At 37.9% G+C, this 20,194-nt stretch overlaps 1 protein-coding gene across 2 annotated transcripts in view; it reads left to right on the forward strand.

The window, feature by feature from the left end:
• The first annotated feature begins 5,344 nt into the window (after nt 1-5,344).
• LOC307161889 (interleukin-6 receptor subunit beta) overlaps nt 5,345-20,194 on the forward strand; it is a 29,387-nt gene continuing 14,537 nt past the window's right edge. The window contains exons 1-6 of one of the 2 annotated variants that reach the window (XM_079876833.1): nt 5,345-5,589; nt 6,374-6,470; nt 7,650-7,776; nt 13,681-13,859; nt 14,838-14,977; nt 19,266-19,425. In XM_079876833.1, coding sequence (XP_079732959.1) covers nt 6,398-6,470; nt 7,650-7,776; nt 13,681-13,859; nt 14,838-14,977; nt 19,266-19,425 — 679 coding nt within the window. In that variant the 5' untranslated portion in view covers nt 5,345-5,589; nt 6,374-6,397. Of the gene's footprint in view, nt 5,590-6,373; nt 6,471-7,649; nt 7,777-13,680; nt 13,860-14,837; nt 14,978-19,265; nt 19,426-20,194 lie in introns of those variants that run through there. The other variant, XM_079876834.1, reaches the window with a different exon arrangement.

Here is a 20,194-nt window from a genome sequence, read left to right on the forward strand (position 1 = left end):
CTACATGAGTCAGCTCGTTTACAGAGATTTCCTGATCTCATCAGCATTACAGCATGCATAAATGCTAATCTAATCAGCCTGACAGTATCACCCATACCTTCACATTATCATAGCTTAACTTGGGACAATGACACTATTCAGGAGGTGCATAAAGACAAAAGACAAAAGGTTAATGTCAGACACCTGGATTGCTTGACTTAATCTTCTTTGAATATCATCATCTATGCCTCATATGCTAAATTCAGTCTACTAAACTTTCTCAGTTTATATACTATTGTATTGGAAACCTAAATTAAACATTTAATAAATTTGTAATACAACACCAGCCAATAAGTGACAGAACCCAGACTCATAAGCAGGCCCCCACACATAGGGCCCAGGGGCTATAGCCAACCCAAGGGCCCCCTTCATAGTAGCCTATCTTGGTGCCACAACGTTTTCTACCGCAGAAATAATTCGTATAGATATATTAGTTGAAAAGTTAAATCCTTAACACAGAGATACAATGTATTGTATCTCAATATAAAATGTGACAATTGAAGGATTACAAATTTAAGAATCTATTTCAGATATGCTTCCTTACATAACATTACGGTGAAGAATATTGTATTTAGCTTTTAAGGTTAAGATGACTCTCACACAAATGATTCTGCTCAGCAAAGTTACAATTCCTGTTTCACCTTTTTTCTTTAATGGCTCGAGCCCCAGTCCCAGACGTTGAATCGTTAGGTTGATTGGATTAGCTGTAGGGGAGACTTTCACCTTTTGTCTTTAATGGCTCTGGGATGGCTCTTAGAACCGGAGTTCCTGGCCAGTATCAGCATTTGAATAGTTACGCTGATTCAATTGGGATTGGTAGCGATCTCAGAGTAGGGTGTGTTCCTACTCCATTTGCATGCTTTGTTCAGAGTCTCCGCCTCTATGTAATCCCTCCCCCTTGGAATGTATATAGCCACAATGCATACTGTATTAGATTTAGATTGTTGGACGAACTGCAGCAACGCACAGCGAGGTTCTCAATAAAAGAATAACTTCTGTTTGAACGCGATCCCAACGTCTCCTGGTCTTGCTTCGATGAAGGAATAAAAGTTTCCAACACAATATTCCAGGCTACAACACATTAAAAGCATATGCATTAACACCAAATATGAGGTCAAAGCAAACAGGATTCTACTACTAGAAACAGCAACAACTTTTGCGCATATGACTCATAAGGTATCCATTAACTCACTGTTATTGACTTTCGTCTTTAACCCTTGAACATTCCATGAGATCATAGTAAATTCATCTGGGCCGAGGCCGTCATCCTAGGCCTACTTTACTCGAGTGTCAAATGTTTCTTCATTATTCAGTCCACAATTTCAGACTCAGATTCGGTGTCATAAGTGAAAACTCTACCATCCACAAAAAGTTTATCAAAACGAAGCGACATCCGTGTGTTAGGTTGATTTGGACGAAGAGTTTGCATGTAATTAACCAGCTTTCTCAGTATCTCACGCACTCGAGTACTCAAGTCCTCTGACACCCGAATTTGCCCGTTAGATCCATCATCTTCACTTTTGCTTCGTTCACGCCATTCTTGTGTTTTCTGTCGTGACTTCTATAAAATCTCGTCCTTATCCTTCCACTTGGTGAAACGGACAACCACCCGTCACGCTCATCCAGGTGATCTCTTCCCAACCCGGCGAGCACGTTCGATCGGGAGTTCCACATCGCTAAGGATATATCAGTTGCTTTCAGTTAAAACAGCTCAAACCTTAAGCCTAGTCTGTGAAACCGGGCAAATTAGTGTTATTTTATAGGCCAATATCAGTTTAACAAATGATTCGTTTTGATATTCAGAAAACAGCAAATGACTCATTTGAAGGTTTTTACTTGAGCTGATGTACAGTAGGCCTATGTGTTTATGTCATCTTAAGTTCTTCTCCATTAAATTCTTCATCAAAACTGAACTCATGAGAGACTCATTAATGCTTCCATTAGATTGTAATAGTGTGAGTCAATGTCCATTATGTCATTATAGACCTCAACATGTGTGGTTGATATAGGCTAATTTCTGTCAGGTCTTCATGGAAAGTCTTTTTTCTCTTCACATGAAAAACACATGAAGTGCATCTTTGCGCGAAATTCAATATTTTTGAACCTCAGCACCAACCTCGACTCCTTAGTGGACATTTTCTGTGGTCTTTGTCCAAACCCGGAGTAGGCTACCTTTATCATATTCCTTATTCATATATTCTGCCATGTTACTGCCATTCTGCAGTATCTGTGTGCACACAAATATTCTGTAAGCATAGAATCTGTGACCTGTACTGCCAAAATGTGCAGTACAACAGTGCACACTGTAGCCGTACTGTATCCCACAATGCAATGCACAATACATTTTTTTTTTCACAATACATATTTAATCCTATAAAATGATGACATGACTTGCAGAATTAAGCATGCACATTATGTGATTTACTATTTAATTTCTAGTAATTTTCACAAATAATTGAATTAAACATGATTTTGGAGTAGAAAAACGGAAATGGTATTTTCTTGTAAAACGCACTTTAATCTTTATTACAGTGTTTGGAATGTTTATTGTTACATAATAAAAATTGTTTCACTTTTTTATTTATGAAAACAATCTTCAGTAGCCTATACAGTTTTTTTGAGGGTGCGGACTGATGGGACAGTGAACCCGAGATCAGTCCTAGGGCTCCTCCAGTCCGATTTTAGGGGGAAATCGGGTCCATTGGAGACGTCCAATGAAATTCTTAGGCGCGCCGAATAAACACCACAGACACAGTGTAAGAGTAAAACTACATGCAAAATAAGATACACCAGTGTTTTGCCAGATGAGAAGTTTATTCTGTGTATCATCCTTTTATAACGCTATCATTTATCTCTTTTAATTCCTTTTATAACTGTTTTAATTTCCCTTGCTTTTATTCCTTTCTATGTAAAGCAGTTTGAATAACTGTTATCATTTTCCTTGCTTTTATTTTGTGATTATTTGCATTCCTTTCTATGTAAAGCACTTTGAATTGCCATAGTGTATGAAATGTGCTACATAAACTTGCCTTGCCTATGACGTAAGCTATTCTATTGTAAACATAGGCTAACCAGTTTATTTGGATCAGCTTCGCACTGTAATATTAAACTGTTTCTAAGTTAAAGGTACTGTTGTGTTTGAAGATCAATAATTGTGTTATTTCTCCAGGCTGTGCCACAAACCACAATTTACGTAATGTTATATTTGTATTTTGCAGAACTCCGAGGGGAGGTGAAACGCTCATTTGCAATGTTATTGAATGAGAATCCGTAGCATACGTGTTCCAATATCCTGTTTTAATGGGACTTTAGGGGAGTTGAGAACTTAAATGCGCTTCCTCTGAGCAGGAGTGATTATTTAACATCCGTTTATGACAGACTAAGGGTTTCACAAAAATGATTTTACTCATTTGAATCTGTGATCTCTTTATTTATACAGTTTATTTCTCTGACTTATTGTTGTTCATGTACTTTTACTGTTTTTTTTATCACTCCATGTGACAAATACAAATTGCAAAAACAGTTATAACACAATGCCATGCAGAAAACAAAATGAAAGTCTTCAAATAAGCATTACTGCATGAATGATTCTTGTTAAAATATCTTAGTATATTCTCATTTTTAAGCAAATATTTGGTTAAGACGAGATTTGAAGCAGCTTTTTAAACATATTGCACTTTGTTTGTCATTTTGCCTTTATTCTATTGTTCCTAATTCCAATTAAGCAGCCAAACTGAAAACTAAAATGTTTGCTTTGCACAATTATTACATGCATCCTTTAGCATTTTTCAAGGATGGCAAGCATTTAGAACTCTGGCGACTCTTAATAATGACCAAATGCACCTGTTTGTGTGTTCAGTCATCATCACTTGTATCTCCACACGAGTGCTTTGAGGTTGTGGTGTTGAGTGGGATTTGCAATGAATGTTTTCCATCTGATGTAATTGAAAACAAACCTGCCCTCTCTACCCCCCCCCCCCCCCCCCCCCCCCCTCTCTCTCTCTCTCTCTCTCTCTCTCTCTCTCTCTCTCTCTCTCTCTCCCCCCTCTCTCTCTCTCTCTCTCTCTCTCTCTCCCTCTCTCTCTCTCTCTCTCTCTCTCTCTCTCTCTCTCTCTCTCTGAGCAGTATAAACCGCTCGAAACCACATCTGATCTCGTACAAATATCCTTTAAGAAGATGCACTATAACCTCTAAACATCAGCTGTGTCGTAGGAGGATTCGATTTCACTTGGTTTCAGTCACCATTTTCAATCAGTTCTCTTTTTAGAAGTAAGACTCCTTATAAAGTATTGCAATTTTTCCTTTATTGTAATTGTCAAATATCTTAAACTGGCTTTTCCAACAGAAAGACTCCCAAAACTATGATCACACTAATGTTATGAAGTTCAAAATGCACTGAAAAACATGATTGCATTAAATGTTCCGATCATTCTCTTTTTAACAATCTCAGTGTGTAATGAGCATTTCCTATCTGTGTATTTGAATGGCTTTGTGAGTCATTGGATTGAAAAGATAAACATAACACACTGTAGCTCTGTCATAGTTTAGTCATACAGTTGTATTTAAATATTAGGTTTTGTTTTTGTTGTAGGCCTATTTTTATTTATTTTTTAATTAATATTTGATGCATAACCACTGAAAAAAATATAGAAATAGAATCAGACCCCATTTTTGCATCATTGATGCACAAATTAAATGTACTTTTTATTTTATATTATTGTTTGATGCATCATTGAAATACATTTTACATTTTTATAGGCCAATCAAATATTTACATAAATGTTTTATTATTATTGTCATCATTTTGTCTTAGCTATTGTAGCCTATTATTTGCATAAGAAAAATTTAAATAAATGTTTGATATTTTTTTATGTTTGATATATTTCAGGCTGAAACATTTGCAACATTTGTCAAGTTCAAGTCATTTATCATTTATCAAGTTCACTGATAATTATCATTATGACACTAAAATCATAAGTAGGCTATATCAGATGAGCCCAGAATATGAATGCAACGTGTTTAATTTCCTCCCATATGAAAACCATTATAAGAACGCTTAATGTGGCTTAATGCTAATTAGAATGTCCCCTTCTGTCGAAATAACGAGATATTATGTCGAAATAACGACTTATTATGTCGAAATAACGAGATATTATGTCGAAATAACGACTTATCATGTCGAAATAACAAGATAAGTTTTATTTTGATTTATTCACCATGCGGTTCTGGGCTTCCATAGAATACAGTCTGAATATAATTGCTTCCAGAAGTGATTTTTGGGGGTGCTGTCTGGGTCCTAGCACCTGCGCCCTAGCGCCGCCCATTTCAGCAATAGGATACCGAACGATATTATCCAGATGTATAGCCAACTCCATTAGTTGTAATGATGATGTAGCCTGTTTTACAGAAGATACACCTCAACCACTCAACTCACGAACTGTCTTCCTCCCGGCGCTCATCACCGGACACTTATAGGGTAGACTGTAAATCTTGGATTCAGCATTCAACTCTTCTCCGCTTCTTCATCTTCTCCAGCTTCATCCAGCACAGGTAAACTCGCGCTCATGGCGACTTTACGATGTTACTCTTGCTTTCGCTTTGTTTGGGAAATCCGCCATAAAAGCCATTTAAGTTGCTTCATTTGCGCTTTCATGCATGCCAAATGTGAATCTGTGCTTCATTTGCGCTTTCATGCATGCCAAATGTGAATCTGTTTTGACTGAACGACTTGAAAATATAGTGTTATACTTGTTTTTTATGATTTGCCTGTCCGTTTTACCTGTAAAAAGCGCATTCTTATTTCTTCTTCTTCTTTCCCTTCTTCTTATTGCAATATATATATAATATATATATATATATATATAACGTAGGCTACCGTATTAATGTTTGATTTTTTATTTTGCTTTTCCTTTTAAATTTTTTCCTTTCCTTTTACCCTCTAAAAATATACTTTTCTGGACTTGATTGGACATCTTCTTCTACTTAATATTTAAAAAATGTATTATTATTATTATTATTAATACCAATATTAATAACAAGAATAATAAAATTACCATATTCATATTTAGTTATTTTTTCCCCTCTTTTTAGCCTCTAAAATGTACTTTTCTGAATCCATTCATCTGGTAATTCGACTTATTCTTATTATTCCTTTTATGTATTATACATTGCACAAAACCAAATAAATGCAGCCTTGATGAGCATAAAGGGCTTCTTTCAAAAACATCACAAATAGTAGTGTCCAAACTTTCGGCCGGACCTCTGAGCCTCTGCTGACTTGATTTGGGAATCACTTCACGTTCAGCTGAGATGTCGTGATCTTATACTTTCACAGCAGTGGACAGTCTTCACGTCAGAAATGAGCCGAAGGAAGCTTGCTCAAGCTGGACTCCTGCTCTGGATGTACGTAATGAACAAGTTCTTGGACACAGGTTAGAGTTTTTATAATAATAATAAATGTAAATTGACTTTCTACTAAGTTAAAATGAGCGTCTTGGCCGTGACAAAGGTTTAGTGTAGTGGTTAAAGATCTGGGCTTGTGTAATTGACAGGTTGGAGGGGATGAACTATCTCTGATGTGCACAAGTTAGACGTTTAACCACAGTTTACCGTGGTGGGACAGTCCCACAGTAAGTTGTAAGTGAATGAATAGGCACCCAAAAAATTCAGTGTCATCCTCTTCCAGTTTTGTACGCTTTCTTTTTTCACTAGAAAACAACAGAATTTCTGTAGAATCGTCACATGGCTTTTTTTAAATACAGTGACTGAAAAGCACCATAACACACTGCATGAACAGTAGTTCATATGTTAGTCATTTTGTTAGTCATACGCAAGTTTTCATTGAAGAACAGACCGGTATTTTAAATTTTTATTTGCTGAAGATCTTTCAAAGCTATATGCAAATATGGTGCTGGTTGAACACCACTGGTTCTCACATGTCTCATACCTGACACTGTATTACAAGTATTGAGCGACCCATTACCCAAAACAACGGCACAACCATGTTGCGAAACGGACGTAAAAATTAAACACATGTTTGTGGTTGTGACATCATTCAGTGTGTGTGTCCCACTCAGTTTCTTCATGATTCCCAGCACTGGATTATTTCTTGCCCTTTAGCTGAAATCTAATCCATACGACTGGTTGTTTTGTGGCTGCCTGAGTTCAGTTCACACTCACACACACACACACACACACACACACACACACACACACACACACACACACACACACACACACACACACACAGACTGCTGCAAAGGTTGATGCTCACCTGCTGTATGTTGTTGTTGCACACCTGCTATTTTTGTGTTAAAATGGGTTTAATCGGGCAGACCGGGGCTAGTTGTCACACTGAGGGCTCAATCCCAGTAGCTATAAAGTTTCAACCAAAAGATCCAATTACACACATGCTCAGTAAATATTGAAACAGATTTTAATGGAAAGATTTTGAACTATATTCTCAGGTCCGAGGGTATTTACTTGTCATGATGCCAGGGTGGGGCAAGTTGTCACATGTTTTATATGTTGTTATTTTATGCAGTTGAATAAGCCCAGAGACACTTTCTTTGTGTTCAGAAACACCATTAAACATGTGATTACTCTCTCAGCAGCAGCAGCTTCTTTGACGCTGTCCATCACACAGTGTGTGATTCTGCAGTACATCAACATCACCTGTTATTGGGAAACGAGCGACCACCACCTGAACGCCAGCAGCTACAGACTGCAGATTAACAAGTAAGACATTTCACACTAACAAAACGATCTAAAATGTATTAGCATGTTTATGGACCGGTATCATACCATCAGTAACATGGTATTCGTTAAAGTACCTAAAGGTAACTCATTAATATCATGATATACATGTAAAATGAAAGTACACTCTGTTGAATTTTATGGTTTTACGTATCAGGATATAATAAAATATCATCTGGTCGTCAGCAGGTCTTAAAATGACAAATGCTAAATACAACAACACATGACACTACACTGTGTCATTATTTATTTAACAAAAATAAAAACCAAAATGGAGAAGCCATGTGTGACAAACTAAGTACACCTTATGATTCAGTAGCTTGTAGAGCCACTTTTAGCAGCAATAACTTGAAGTAATCATTTTCTATATGACTGCATCAGTCTCTCACATTGTTCTGGAGGAATTTGGCCTGCTCTTCTTTACAATGTTGCTTCAGTTCATTGAGGTTTGTGGGCATTTGTTTATACACATCTCTCTGAAGGTCCCGCCGCAGCATTTTAATCATGTTGAGGTCTGGACTCTGACTGGGCCAATGCAACTCCTTGATTCTTTTCTTTTTCAGCCGTTCTGTTGTAGATTTGCTGGTGAGCTTGAGGTCATTGTCCTGTTGCACATCGGCCAAGCTTTAGCTGTCGGACAGATGGACTCACATTTGACTCTAGAATACTTTGGCACACAGAGGAGTTCATGGTCGACTCAATGACAGTAAGGTGCCAGGGTCCTGTGGCTGCAAAACAAGCCCAAATCATCACCCCACCGCCACCGCTTGAGCGCTGGTATGAGGTGTTTGTGCTGATATGCTGTGTTTGTTTTTTTGCCAAAGGTGTCGCTGTGCATTATGGCCAGACATCTCCACTTTGGTCTTGTCTGTCCAAAGGACATTGTTCCAGAATCCTTGGTTTGTTCAGATACACATTTGCAATCCTAAGCCGTGTTGCCATTGTCCTTTTAGAGAGAAGAGGCTTTCTCTTGGCAACCCTTCCAAACATGCCATACTTGTCCAGTCTTTTTCTAATTGTACTGTCTTAAACTTTAACATTTAACATGATAACTGAGGCCTGTAGAGTCTGAGGTGTAGTTCTTGTGTTTTCTGCAGTTTCTCTGAGCATTGCACGGTCTGATCTTGGGGTGAATTTGCTGGGAACTGTCTTGAATGTTTTCCACTTGTGAATAATCTTCCTTACTGTAAAATAATGGATTTCAAATTGTTTGGAAATGGCCGTGTAACCATTTCAGATTGATGGCAGCGACATTTTGCTTCTCTAAGATCATCGCTGATGTCTTTCCTCCTTGTCATTGTGTTAACACACACCTGAATGCTCCAGACCAGCAAACTGCCAAAACTTCTGCTTCTATAGAGTTGGTCATGCTTGCTGATGATCAATTAATCAAAGACATACTGATTGTCTTCATCACTGTCTCCTCTCCACCTGTAAGCTGGTGTGTGATGGGCATTCTGGTGCAATATGGCTGCCGTCACATTATCCAGGGCGATGCTGCACATTGGTGGTGGCTGAGGAGATTCCTCCTTCCATGTAAAGCGCTTTGAGTACCCAGAAAAGCGCTATATAAATGTAACGAATTAAAGACATTTGATTAGCAGCGCCTGACTACCAAGGACCAGGATTTTTTATTCTGTCCTGATACGTAAAACCATAGAATTCAAAAGGGTGTCCTTTCTTTGTCACATGACTGTATGAATATGATATCATTCAGCAGCATGACATTGCAAGTATTTTGGTATTAAAGTGACAGTTCACCCAAAAATGAAAATTCTGTCATCATTTACTCACCCCCAGGTTGTTCCAAACCTGAACTGAACACAAAATAAGATATTTTTGATGAAGACAGTTGATTGGCACTATTGACTTTCATAGTATGGAATAAACTATTATAGATGTCAATGGGGTTTCTGTTCGGTTACCAACATTCATCAAAATATCTTCCTTTGTGTTCAACAGAAGAAATAAATTCATACAGGTTTGGAACAACTTGAGGGTGATGACATAACTTTCATTTTTGGGTGAACTATCCCTTTAACATCTGATACCATAGTACCACCACAGTACTTAGATTTCTTATCACATGCTCTTCCTGGTTTTTATTGGCGTCACTACTGTCAACCAATATGCATTAATGTTTCATGATCGTGTTAAAGATCCTTTATTCAAGTCTCATTCATTGAAAAGTCCCTTCACATTTAATTCGCTTTTTCTTTTGAAATTAATTTACATATACATGAAAACAGATCTTTTTAGCATTTTAGGGGCTTTACAAACTTGTTATCTTGATTTGAAAGTGGTTAATGATCGTGGTTAAGGATATGTCAGTGTTGTTTTGACACAAGTTTGTTTTTACGTTCAATATAATATGCAATGGTTTTAAAAGCACTTTTATTTGCTGTACAGTTTTCTTCATTTGCTATATAGATGAAACAAGTTCTTGGTGTTTCATTACAGGTTCTTCAAACCAAAGTGTTGATTTTGTTTTGCACTCTACTAGAATAGGTTTTAATGATTGAATTTTCAAAAACACTTTGTTTTTCACATATTTTAAACTATTGCAGGACCTCTTTCCCAGTCTGTCAGTAAAGTTCAGTTTAGTTACAGTCTCTATGAAGCCCCTCCTTCTGAAAAGCACACTGTGCTCTGATTGGTCAGCTGGATGAGTGAGTTGTGATTGGTCAACCACTTTGAGCCTGTTTCGGAAATGTCCCGCCCCTTACCATAACTTACCCATACCTTACCGCAACTCAACCAGGCCCCGGCCCTTTATTTTGCGTTTGCCTTGGGCAGGAATTATTTACATGAGGAATATTGTGACGTGTTCGTTCCTGGAAGAAAACTCAAGACAACAATGGAGGTGTTTCAGGGAGTTCAGAAAAAGTGACACTGATATAGAGAATAACTCCCGCTGAAGTGACTTTGTGCTTTGTAACTGTTCAGGCATCCAAAAGCCACATAGAGGCTATGTAGCGGGATGGCTCGTGACTCGCTCGCACTCGGTCGTCATATCATTAACAAAACAATAGACTGGCGATCTTATCTTGATTTTACTTTTATTTTCAGCTTGACATATGCAGACATGATTCAACCAACGCAATACGGTCAACAGAAAGTTGGCTCTTACAGTAACTCGCCCCTTCCAAACACAGCATCAAACAATCCGCCAAAAGGAAATAATAAAGAAAACGGAAGTGATCACCTGTGTCCACGTGACAGTGAATAACCAATAATAAATATCAAATAATTAATGCTACATTCCGGCCCCATGATTATTACAGACAAAGTAAAGATAATAATCATCAATTACCAACAATAATAAATACATACATTAATTGTACAAAATACAAATCATTTTAGAAATATACAAAATATTTACATATACAGTATGTGTGTGTATGCATGTCCATGTAAAAAAAACATGCATACATTCTGAATCCTGTATGAACACTTATTAAAGTGCTTGTTAGGTCTGGTCTCTGAAGTAGTTGTCCATTCAATGACACTCCCTGAAATGAGGCACTACAGTCGAAAACAACCCTGATCTTTTTCTTTTTCGAATGGTAAACCCCATGATGAGGTATGTACCACACACAACCATCATGCCTCTCAAGTTCCTCCACAGGTACCCTTTCCGCATATCCTTTGGAAATCACATCTTCCATGAAAGCAGTATAATCTTCTTGAAATGCGGAGCCTTTTCTGAATTTTCTTTGCAGACTCAAAGCCCGCTGTTCTGCAACTATTTTATTGTTTGGTAGGACCACATCTTTATTCTTGAGGGTTTTCCCCAATGCAGTAATGACCATCTATAAGTTTTACAGACTGAGACACGAGGTCCATGAACTGATTATCTTCTTTAGACATCCCTACCAGGTCATCCAGAGCATTTTCGGGGAAATCGGTCTCAAACTGTTGTTCCCAAAGCTCATCCAATTTTAAGACAGAAATCCTGTTAACAGTCACGTAAGATTGGCCATTGCAGAAAGTTCCATTCCTTTCCATTCCTTTAAGCGGTCCATTCACTGTCCATCCAAGTATGGTTCTTACCGCATACGGTCCATTCATTTGACTGTGAACAACCTGCCATGGCTCCAGTGCCTCTGGTATATTTGCTCCAATTAAGTGCTCAACTCCTGCTTCTATTGAGGACAAGTGTATGCCATTTAAATAAGGCCATCGAACAAGATTGCTCTGCATGGGAATATTGGATTTAGAAACTGGCATACTTTTCTGGGAATACACTTCAGGAAGTGAACAATAACGTGTCTGATCCAATCCAGCAACTTCTAGATCCTTGAGAACATAACTGGAAACCGATTTCTCTTGATTCATGGTTTTAAGCAGAATATTCATTTTTTTGCCAGAAAGATTAAGCTTATTCATAAGACTTTCTGTACAAAAGGTCGCTGAACTGCCTGGATCTAAAAAGGCACAAGTTTCCACAATTTTGTTTCCATTCTTAGATTTAACACATAATGGAAGAATGGACAAGGCACAAGCATCTTCACCGGCCCCAGTAAGACTACTGGACTGAACAGAGATCAGAGCACTGTCCACTGCTTGCTTTGGTTCCTCTGTTTTATCTCGCTGAAAGACATGAAGGATGCTGGGATGTTTAGAGCCACACACACTGCATGTTATGCGCTTCTTACAATCTCTGCTAATATGGCCTGTACATAGACAGACAAAACAGATTCCTTTCTTCTTCAGAAAGTCCAGCTTTTCTTTAGGGAATTTTTTAGCAAGCACAGTACACAACAAAGACAGGATGCACTTCCTTTATTAGTTTTCCCAACATCTTCCATACCTGGTACAGTAACAGTGGTAGCGAAACTACTTCCCTTATTCTTAGAACGAATCATGCTTCGACCTCCACCAAAAGGAGCCTCTAAGATGATGTTTCCAAACACAGGGTATGTTGCAATTCTCTACAAAATCCACAATGTCTTTAAATGCTGCTGGTTCCTTACGTTTTTCCTGCAGATCACACGCCACTGCTCTCCATTTGTCTCTGAGCTTAAAAGGCAACTTTGAAAGAATTATTTGCATGTTGGTAGCCAAGTTTTACTCTTTCATATAACGAACATCCTCCATAGCATTACAGCAAGCTCTAAGAAAAAGATGATAATCTTGTAAAGCCCTTGTATCCTCAGGTTTAATGAACTTCCAAGAGAGCACTTTGTCCATATATGCTGAAGAGATTTTGAGTTCGTTTCCGAATTGTTCCTTAAGTAGGGTCTTGGCTTTCATGTAACCCTGCGTGGAAGTCATGTGTTGACAACATCTGACAAGTTCTCTAGGTTGACCTCAGGTATACTGCTCAAGAAAATAGAAACAATCACCATAGCTGTTTGCTCTTTTTTCCACAACCTCATACCGGTCCAAGTGCTCTGCATCTCATGTCCGTTTCTTCTTGCAATCCACAACTGCGTTCCAATGCAGCGCATGAATGAAATATCCTTGAAAACAAAGCGCCGTTTTCTGTTGACTAATGTTCAGGCATCCAATAGCCACATAGAGGCTATGTAGTACGCAAGTAGTAGGTAGGCAACGCAATACGGTCAACAGAAAGTTGGCTCCCGTAACTCGCCCCTTCCAAACACAGCATCAAACAATCCGCCAAAAGGAAATAATAAAGAAAACGGAAGTGATCACCTGTGCCCACGTGACAGTGAATAACCAATAATAAATATCAAATAATGAATGCCCCTACAGTAACTTTGCAGACCTTTTTCATGCTCAAACAGCAACGTTACACACTAAAAAAAGCTGAACATGTTAAAAAGCATAATAAGACCCCTTTAAATCACCAGTACACAGTTGGCTCTTAATATGCAAGCATGTAAGTGATTGTGAATATTCTTGTGTTATTCTGAACAGAACCAATTGTGATAGCAAAGAAAGGTTCAATGATGTGGGTGTCTGTGATACCAGAGGGTCCAATTGCGGCGTTCAGTACATCAATTCAGCGTTACACTGTTTCCGCGCGGACGTGCTGGCGGACACACACACTGGATCCATACGCTCACCGCCGTACTGCTTCAACGGTTCCGAGTCAGGTACAACACTTCACTGAACAACATTAATGTGCATCTCTGTGCCGACTGTAGCTTTGAAACTGGAGGTATGAACACTTTGGACATAGCATACCACTATACATCTCTTACTACTTACTACTGTATATTTAGGGTGTATTTTGTGCCTAATAACTTCCATTATGCATATAATGCCCAGACAACCTACACTACTGGTGAAAAGTTTGGGGTCAGTAGGAAATAAACACCTTTCAGCAAGGATGCATTAAATTGATGAAAAGTGACAGTAAAGACATTTATAATATTACAAAAATATCAGTTTCAAATAAATGCTGTTCTTTTGAACTTTCTGTTCATCAAAAAAAACTATGTATCACAGTTTCCACAAAATTGTAAAGCAGCACAACTTTGCCATCGCAGGAATAAATGACATTTTAAGATATATTCAAGTAGACAACAGTTATTTTTACATTTAATAATATTTCACAATATCACTGTTTTTACTGTATTTTTAATCAAATAAATGTAGCTTTATCGACCCCAAACTTTTCAATGGTAGTGTATATATTCTAGATACCTAGCATAGTAATGTATTAAATGTTCATGACTTATCCATATCCAGTCATCCACACAATTTCATATGCAATTGTTTAAGGCATACAGCGCAATTAGCATTATGCTAGTATTCAATTCTGCCATTGTGTCAGGTCAAGGTTGGTCATGACAACGCAAACAACAAGCAATAAATAAAAGAGAACAAAAGCGCACATGCACATATTGTTTATTCCTTTCATATGATGGTGACACATGTCTCAAAAAATGTCATTAGAGCGCATTATGCAAATGACTAATTTCCATCAATTGTTATGTTTACAGTCAGTATTCATCATTATTTGCACCTGTATTCAGTGCCAAGGGCATTTCTGACCACAGGAAACAAAAACCTGTCAATAAAGAGTTTTTTCTTTTCTATTCTCCTTATGTTTTCTCTCTCTACTGCAGTGAAACTTCTTCCCCCACAGATAAAACATCTCAATCCATCAGCTAGATGTTTGCATGTGGTCTGGGGAATGACTGAGAGCTTTCCCAAGGATGAGAAAAACCACATACAGCTCCAAGTGGAGTTCACGACACATGACCAGGTTTATACATATGTCTATAATGAGCAAAAATATAAGAGTGATAGTTCACCAAAAAATGAAAATTCTGTCATCATTTACTCATCCTCATATCATCCCAAACTCAAACTTATTTGATTATAATAATGAATCATATTTTTGTCTATTTCGCGCACAAAGACTTCAGAAGATGTCATTTTGACAGTCCGCTGGCATTTTGACAGTCAAAAATAGTCGATCTCCGAATGCAACGTAACAGGGAGGAGAGATGGAAAGATTGAAAGCTCTAAAGCTTAATTCCATATAAATTCATGCATAATTTGTTGTTTTGTCATTAGTGAAAATCAATATTGACCTTGTATTTGAAAAAGGATGCTCATATAAGAAGCAATACTAAAATTCAGAGTCAGTTCATTCACATTCGGAGATCGACTATTTTTGACTGTCAAAATGCCGGCGGATACAGCTACAGTGAGTTGTTCAAAATCTTTCATTTTAGTAAACTCTGTGTACACAAACAATGTCGTCAATGCTTGAGTTCATGTGTAGAGCCCCTGGTGATACTTCCAGCAGAGTTTCATGTTGTGTCGAGCCTTCTTAGTGTTTTAAAAATAGCGATTTTTGATGCTATCATAGAAGTGCCCCAAGCACTCCCATTCAAAAGGCAATTTGACCTAAAACGAAAATACAGTCAAACTTAAAAGTGGCATTTCCATTCTAATATGCTTTTAAATGAAAGTTTGCCTCGGGTAGGTTAACAAAAATACCTAGGTTGCATTTTGGCGAGAGTTACCCTTTAAGTACACTTTTAAAAAGTACACATTGCAATAATGTCAAAGTAAAAGCTTTACAGTACATTTAAAATCATTATATTCAAACATATTGTCATGCTTTAAAGGAGCACACTTATTTTGATGTGTTGACTAACATACTAAATCACATGTAAAGATTATCATTTTATTTGTAGTACTTTTAAATTTAATTTTTTAATGTACTAGACTACCACTTAATCACTACAAATAAATGCAATTAAAAATATATTTAAATGCATGACATACAAGTTTGTATTCTCCCAATGTAATTCAAAATTCATACAATGTAATATATATTCTTTTAAAGTATTATGTCCATAATAAGTACTATTTTAAGCCCAATTCACACTGCGCCAACAGACGCCAACAGTCAGGGTTTTGTCGGATCTGTCACAATTATGTTCTGTCTTGTCTACACCTGTTCTTGTTAGTCCCTGATTAACCTTCATCTACCTGTGTCTAGTTAGTTCCCTCGTTTACCCTGTGTATATATTCTCCCCGTTCAGTTCAGTCCCTTGTCGGTTATTGTTCGTGTCTTCATCTTCTTGTTACATTAAATCTTGTTATCGTTTGAAATCGACATTCGTCTGTCTGCTTCATCTGCCTAGTCGTGACAGGATCAGTGTGTTGTTACCCCTGTCAGCATCTGTTGCCATTGGTCTGTGCTTTTTTTCCCTGATTCAACATGTTGAATTGGCGTTTGAAAGGTTGTGGATTGTCTGAGAATTGACATACTTTAATCTGGTGATTGTCTGCACAGCAAAATCCCCAGTGTTAAATTAACACTGCTCAGTGTTTATATACCGCTAATCCACACTCTCAGAGTGTTATAAGCAACACTGAAGCAGTGTTGAAGTTAATGAGATAATTAAGTGATTAATTGAGTGATGATTGCGCATTATTGAAGACACCTGATGTTAACAAGCAGAATCACTGAAGTAGATTTGTGACGTTCGCGAACGAACCGATTCTTTTGAACGGCTCATAAACATGAACGATGGGAGCCGAGTCGCGGCTGGAGGGGAGCCGTTCTTCTGTCGTTCTTTTTTTCCTATGCGTGTTTCACACAGATGCACACAAATTAGCTCCTCCGCGAGACAGAACAGTTATAGGGGGAGGGGCGCACCCAGCGCAGGGGTGCTACTGCCTAACAGCATGATGATAGTTGTGCACGCATCCTTCACGTGAGTACTCCAGCAGTGGAAAAAAACCCTGCGTGCCTCTGTCATTGGGTAGGAGCAGAGCCATGACTTGTGCACGCTGCCGTCACATGCTTACTCCAGTAAAAAAAAAAAAAAAAAAAAAACACGTGCGAGTGCCTCTCTGTCTCAGTGCCAACGTCAGTAATAGCGGCCTGAAGGAGAAAATCACAAATGTTAACCATTATGGAGATCAGTGTCTGCTTTAGTTGGGCTCTTGACCCTTACATTTTTAATTTAGCTGCTGTAACTGAGTTATAACTGCCAGATGAACAAAGAGAAAAAGTGATCTGATGGTGTTGGTTGTGTTTTAAAGGGATAGTTCACTTTGAAATTAAATTTTGGTATGTTTTAGCTTACCTGAAGGGCATCCAAGATGTAGGTGTCTTTTTTTCCGCAGTAGTTTCAATTTTGATATTTTTAGGTCAAACCGTTCTTGTCTGTTAGTCATTTCATGCAGGTCTATGGATACTGACTCAAAGAGCTTGCACAAAGTCCAAAATAAAACAGTTCCCCATCGTCCAAATTAAACAATTCCCCATCGTAAGTACACATTGATGGCCTAAGACACGAAACGAGCGGTTTGTGTGAGAAAACAAACAGTATTTATATAGTTTTTAGCTCTTATAACACAGCCGCGTCCAAATGATCTGAGGGCTCGGCGGGTATAGATATATACACTAGATGTCGCCTTGGCTACGGTTCCGTTCCAATGAACTGCAGTAGCGAAGGCGACATCTAGTGTATATATCTATACCTGCCCAAGGGCGGGTATAGATATATACACTAGATGTCGCTTGGCTACGGTTTCGTTCCAATGAACTGCAGTAACCAAGGCGACATCTAGTGTATATATCTATACCCGCCGAGCCCTCAGATCATTTGGACGCGGCTGTGTTATAAGAGCTAAAAACTATATAAATACTGTTCGTTTTCTCACACAAACCGCTCGTTTCGTGTCTTAGGCCATCAATGTGTACTTACGATGGGGAATTGTTTAATTTGGACGATGGGGAACTGTTTTATTTTGGACTTTGTGCAAGCTCTTTGAGTCAGTATCCATATACCTGCATGAAATGACTGACAGACAAGAACGGTTTGACCTAAAAATATCAAAATTGAAACTACTGCGGAAAAAAAGACACCTACATCTTGGATGCCCTTCAGGTAAGCTAAAACATACCAAAATTTAATTTCAAAGTGAACTATCCCTTTAACAATCATTTTCTCATTTCGAGCCTAACTCTAAAGAGAGAGTTAGGTTTATTTGATTGATTACAACAGCACTGTTCTTGCATAGCATAATATATGTTTTAGCATTTTCAATGTAATCCAATGGATTTCTTAAAGTTGTTCTGAAACCAAAAGTTTTTTTCTTTTCTTATTTTCATTTAGACACATAGACATCAAGAATCAGCCTGTAAATCTCAACAATGGTGACAATTATAAAGCATGTTGCAGTGTATTCTGTGTACCACCAATCAAAACTCATTCATCGCTCCCGTCATGCATTGCTGCATGAATAAATAATGAGGTTAATTTTCTTGTTAATTTCCTTTATTCTTACTATTTTATTTTATTTCTGCTGTTTTTATGTGACTTTTTAGTCGCTTGTTTTCTAATGTTCAGAGTTGATCTGTTTATCTGAATATGCTGTTTATCACCATTGCTGATATTCATATGATGAATCTTGATGTCTGTGTGTGCGTAAATTAAAGTTTTTGTGTATGTGTATCAGAATAACTTAAGAAATCCTTTGGATTACATTGAAAATGCTAACATTATTATACTGTACAAGGCCAGTGCTGCTCTAATCAATAAAGTAAACCTAACTCAGAGATTAGGCTCTAAATGAGTTCAGTGATTCAGGTCAAAAAATGATTACGTTAAAACATAACCAACACCACCAGATCACATTTTCTATTTGTTCATCTGGCAGTTATTACTCAGTTACAGCAGCAAAACTAAATCTAAAGTTAAAAATGTAAGGGTCAATAGCCCAACTAAAGCACACACTGATTACCATAATGGTGATTTACAATTTGTGATTTTCTCCTTCAGTGATTCTGCTTGTTAACATCGGGTGTCTTCAATAATGCTCAATCATCACTCAATTAATCACTTAAATATCTCATTAACTTCAACACTGCTTCAGTGTTACATGTAACACTCTTTAAAAGTTGCTAAAGTCTACTTCTTTTTCACAAAGGTTAACAAAACTGTTATGTGATTACACCAAATATAAGATTAGACTTATATTTGGTGGTTGTTATAATGAAACTCTCTCCTATGATCCTGTAGACTCGATCACAGACTGTAGAAGCGTATTCCAATGAGATACTGGAGCTCTGTGACTTACACCCTGGATCCAAGTATACAGTGAGACTGAGAGCTCAGGACAATCGAGCAAAGGCTCACTGGAGCTCATGGACCTCTACAGACACCACCACAGCGGAGAAAGGTAAAACTCAGACATAGAGCGCTGCAGGGATGACGTATTTCTGTAGGCCAGCCCAGAAGTTAGCATCACCTGGGGCCTCATTTATAAACGTTGCGTACGCACAAAAGAAGGCGTATGCCGCTCTCTACACAATAATTGGTATTTATAAATAGCAAACTTGACGGGAAAATGTGCGGTCCTTCACGCAAACTCTGACCCAGGCGTACACACAAAAATGGGTGAAATGAGAAATGGCGACACCGTCGGCAGATGGAAGAAACACGTGAAAGTGTGTGAAACTGTAGACCGTTGTGTAAAAGAAATGGCAATACTGCGTCTCATAAATAACATGAAGACTTCACAAAGCAAGTCTTACAATTAACAGCCTACACGAACACCCGTTTGGTCGATCTGCAGTGTAAAATAAACATAATCAAACGAAGATTACAACAGAAATGCAAATTAACACATATTTGCAAAAAGAAAAGTGAAATATGTTCTGCAATAATATTGGCGTGTTATGCAATTCATCCTCATAACACATCTGTAACTTGTCAGATGCAATCAAATGGATGGTAATAAAATGCCATGATGCCATCACAATGCGTAATGACGCACAATGGCTGATCTTGCGCTCATAGAAGATGTGGCAAATGATGAATATTAACTTGTGGGCGTTTCACGGACTATTTATAGGCAACTATGGGCGTGACATGAAGCCGCAAAAGCGGCGCTACATTTAGAATTGATTGTGATTTACTAAGGGAAAACTGCGTAGGATGTGCGTGCG

The sequence above is a fragment of the Squalius cephalus genome (assembly GCF_949319135.1).
Source record: "Squalius cephalus genome assembly, chromosome: 7".
NCBI classification, from domain to species: Eukaryota; Metazoa; Chordata; class Actinopteri; order Cypriniformes; family Leuciscidae; genus Squalius; species Squalius cephalus.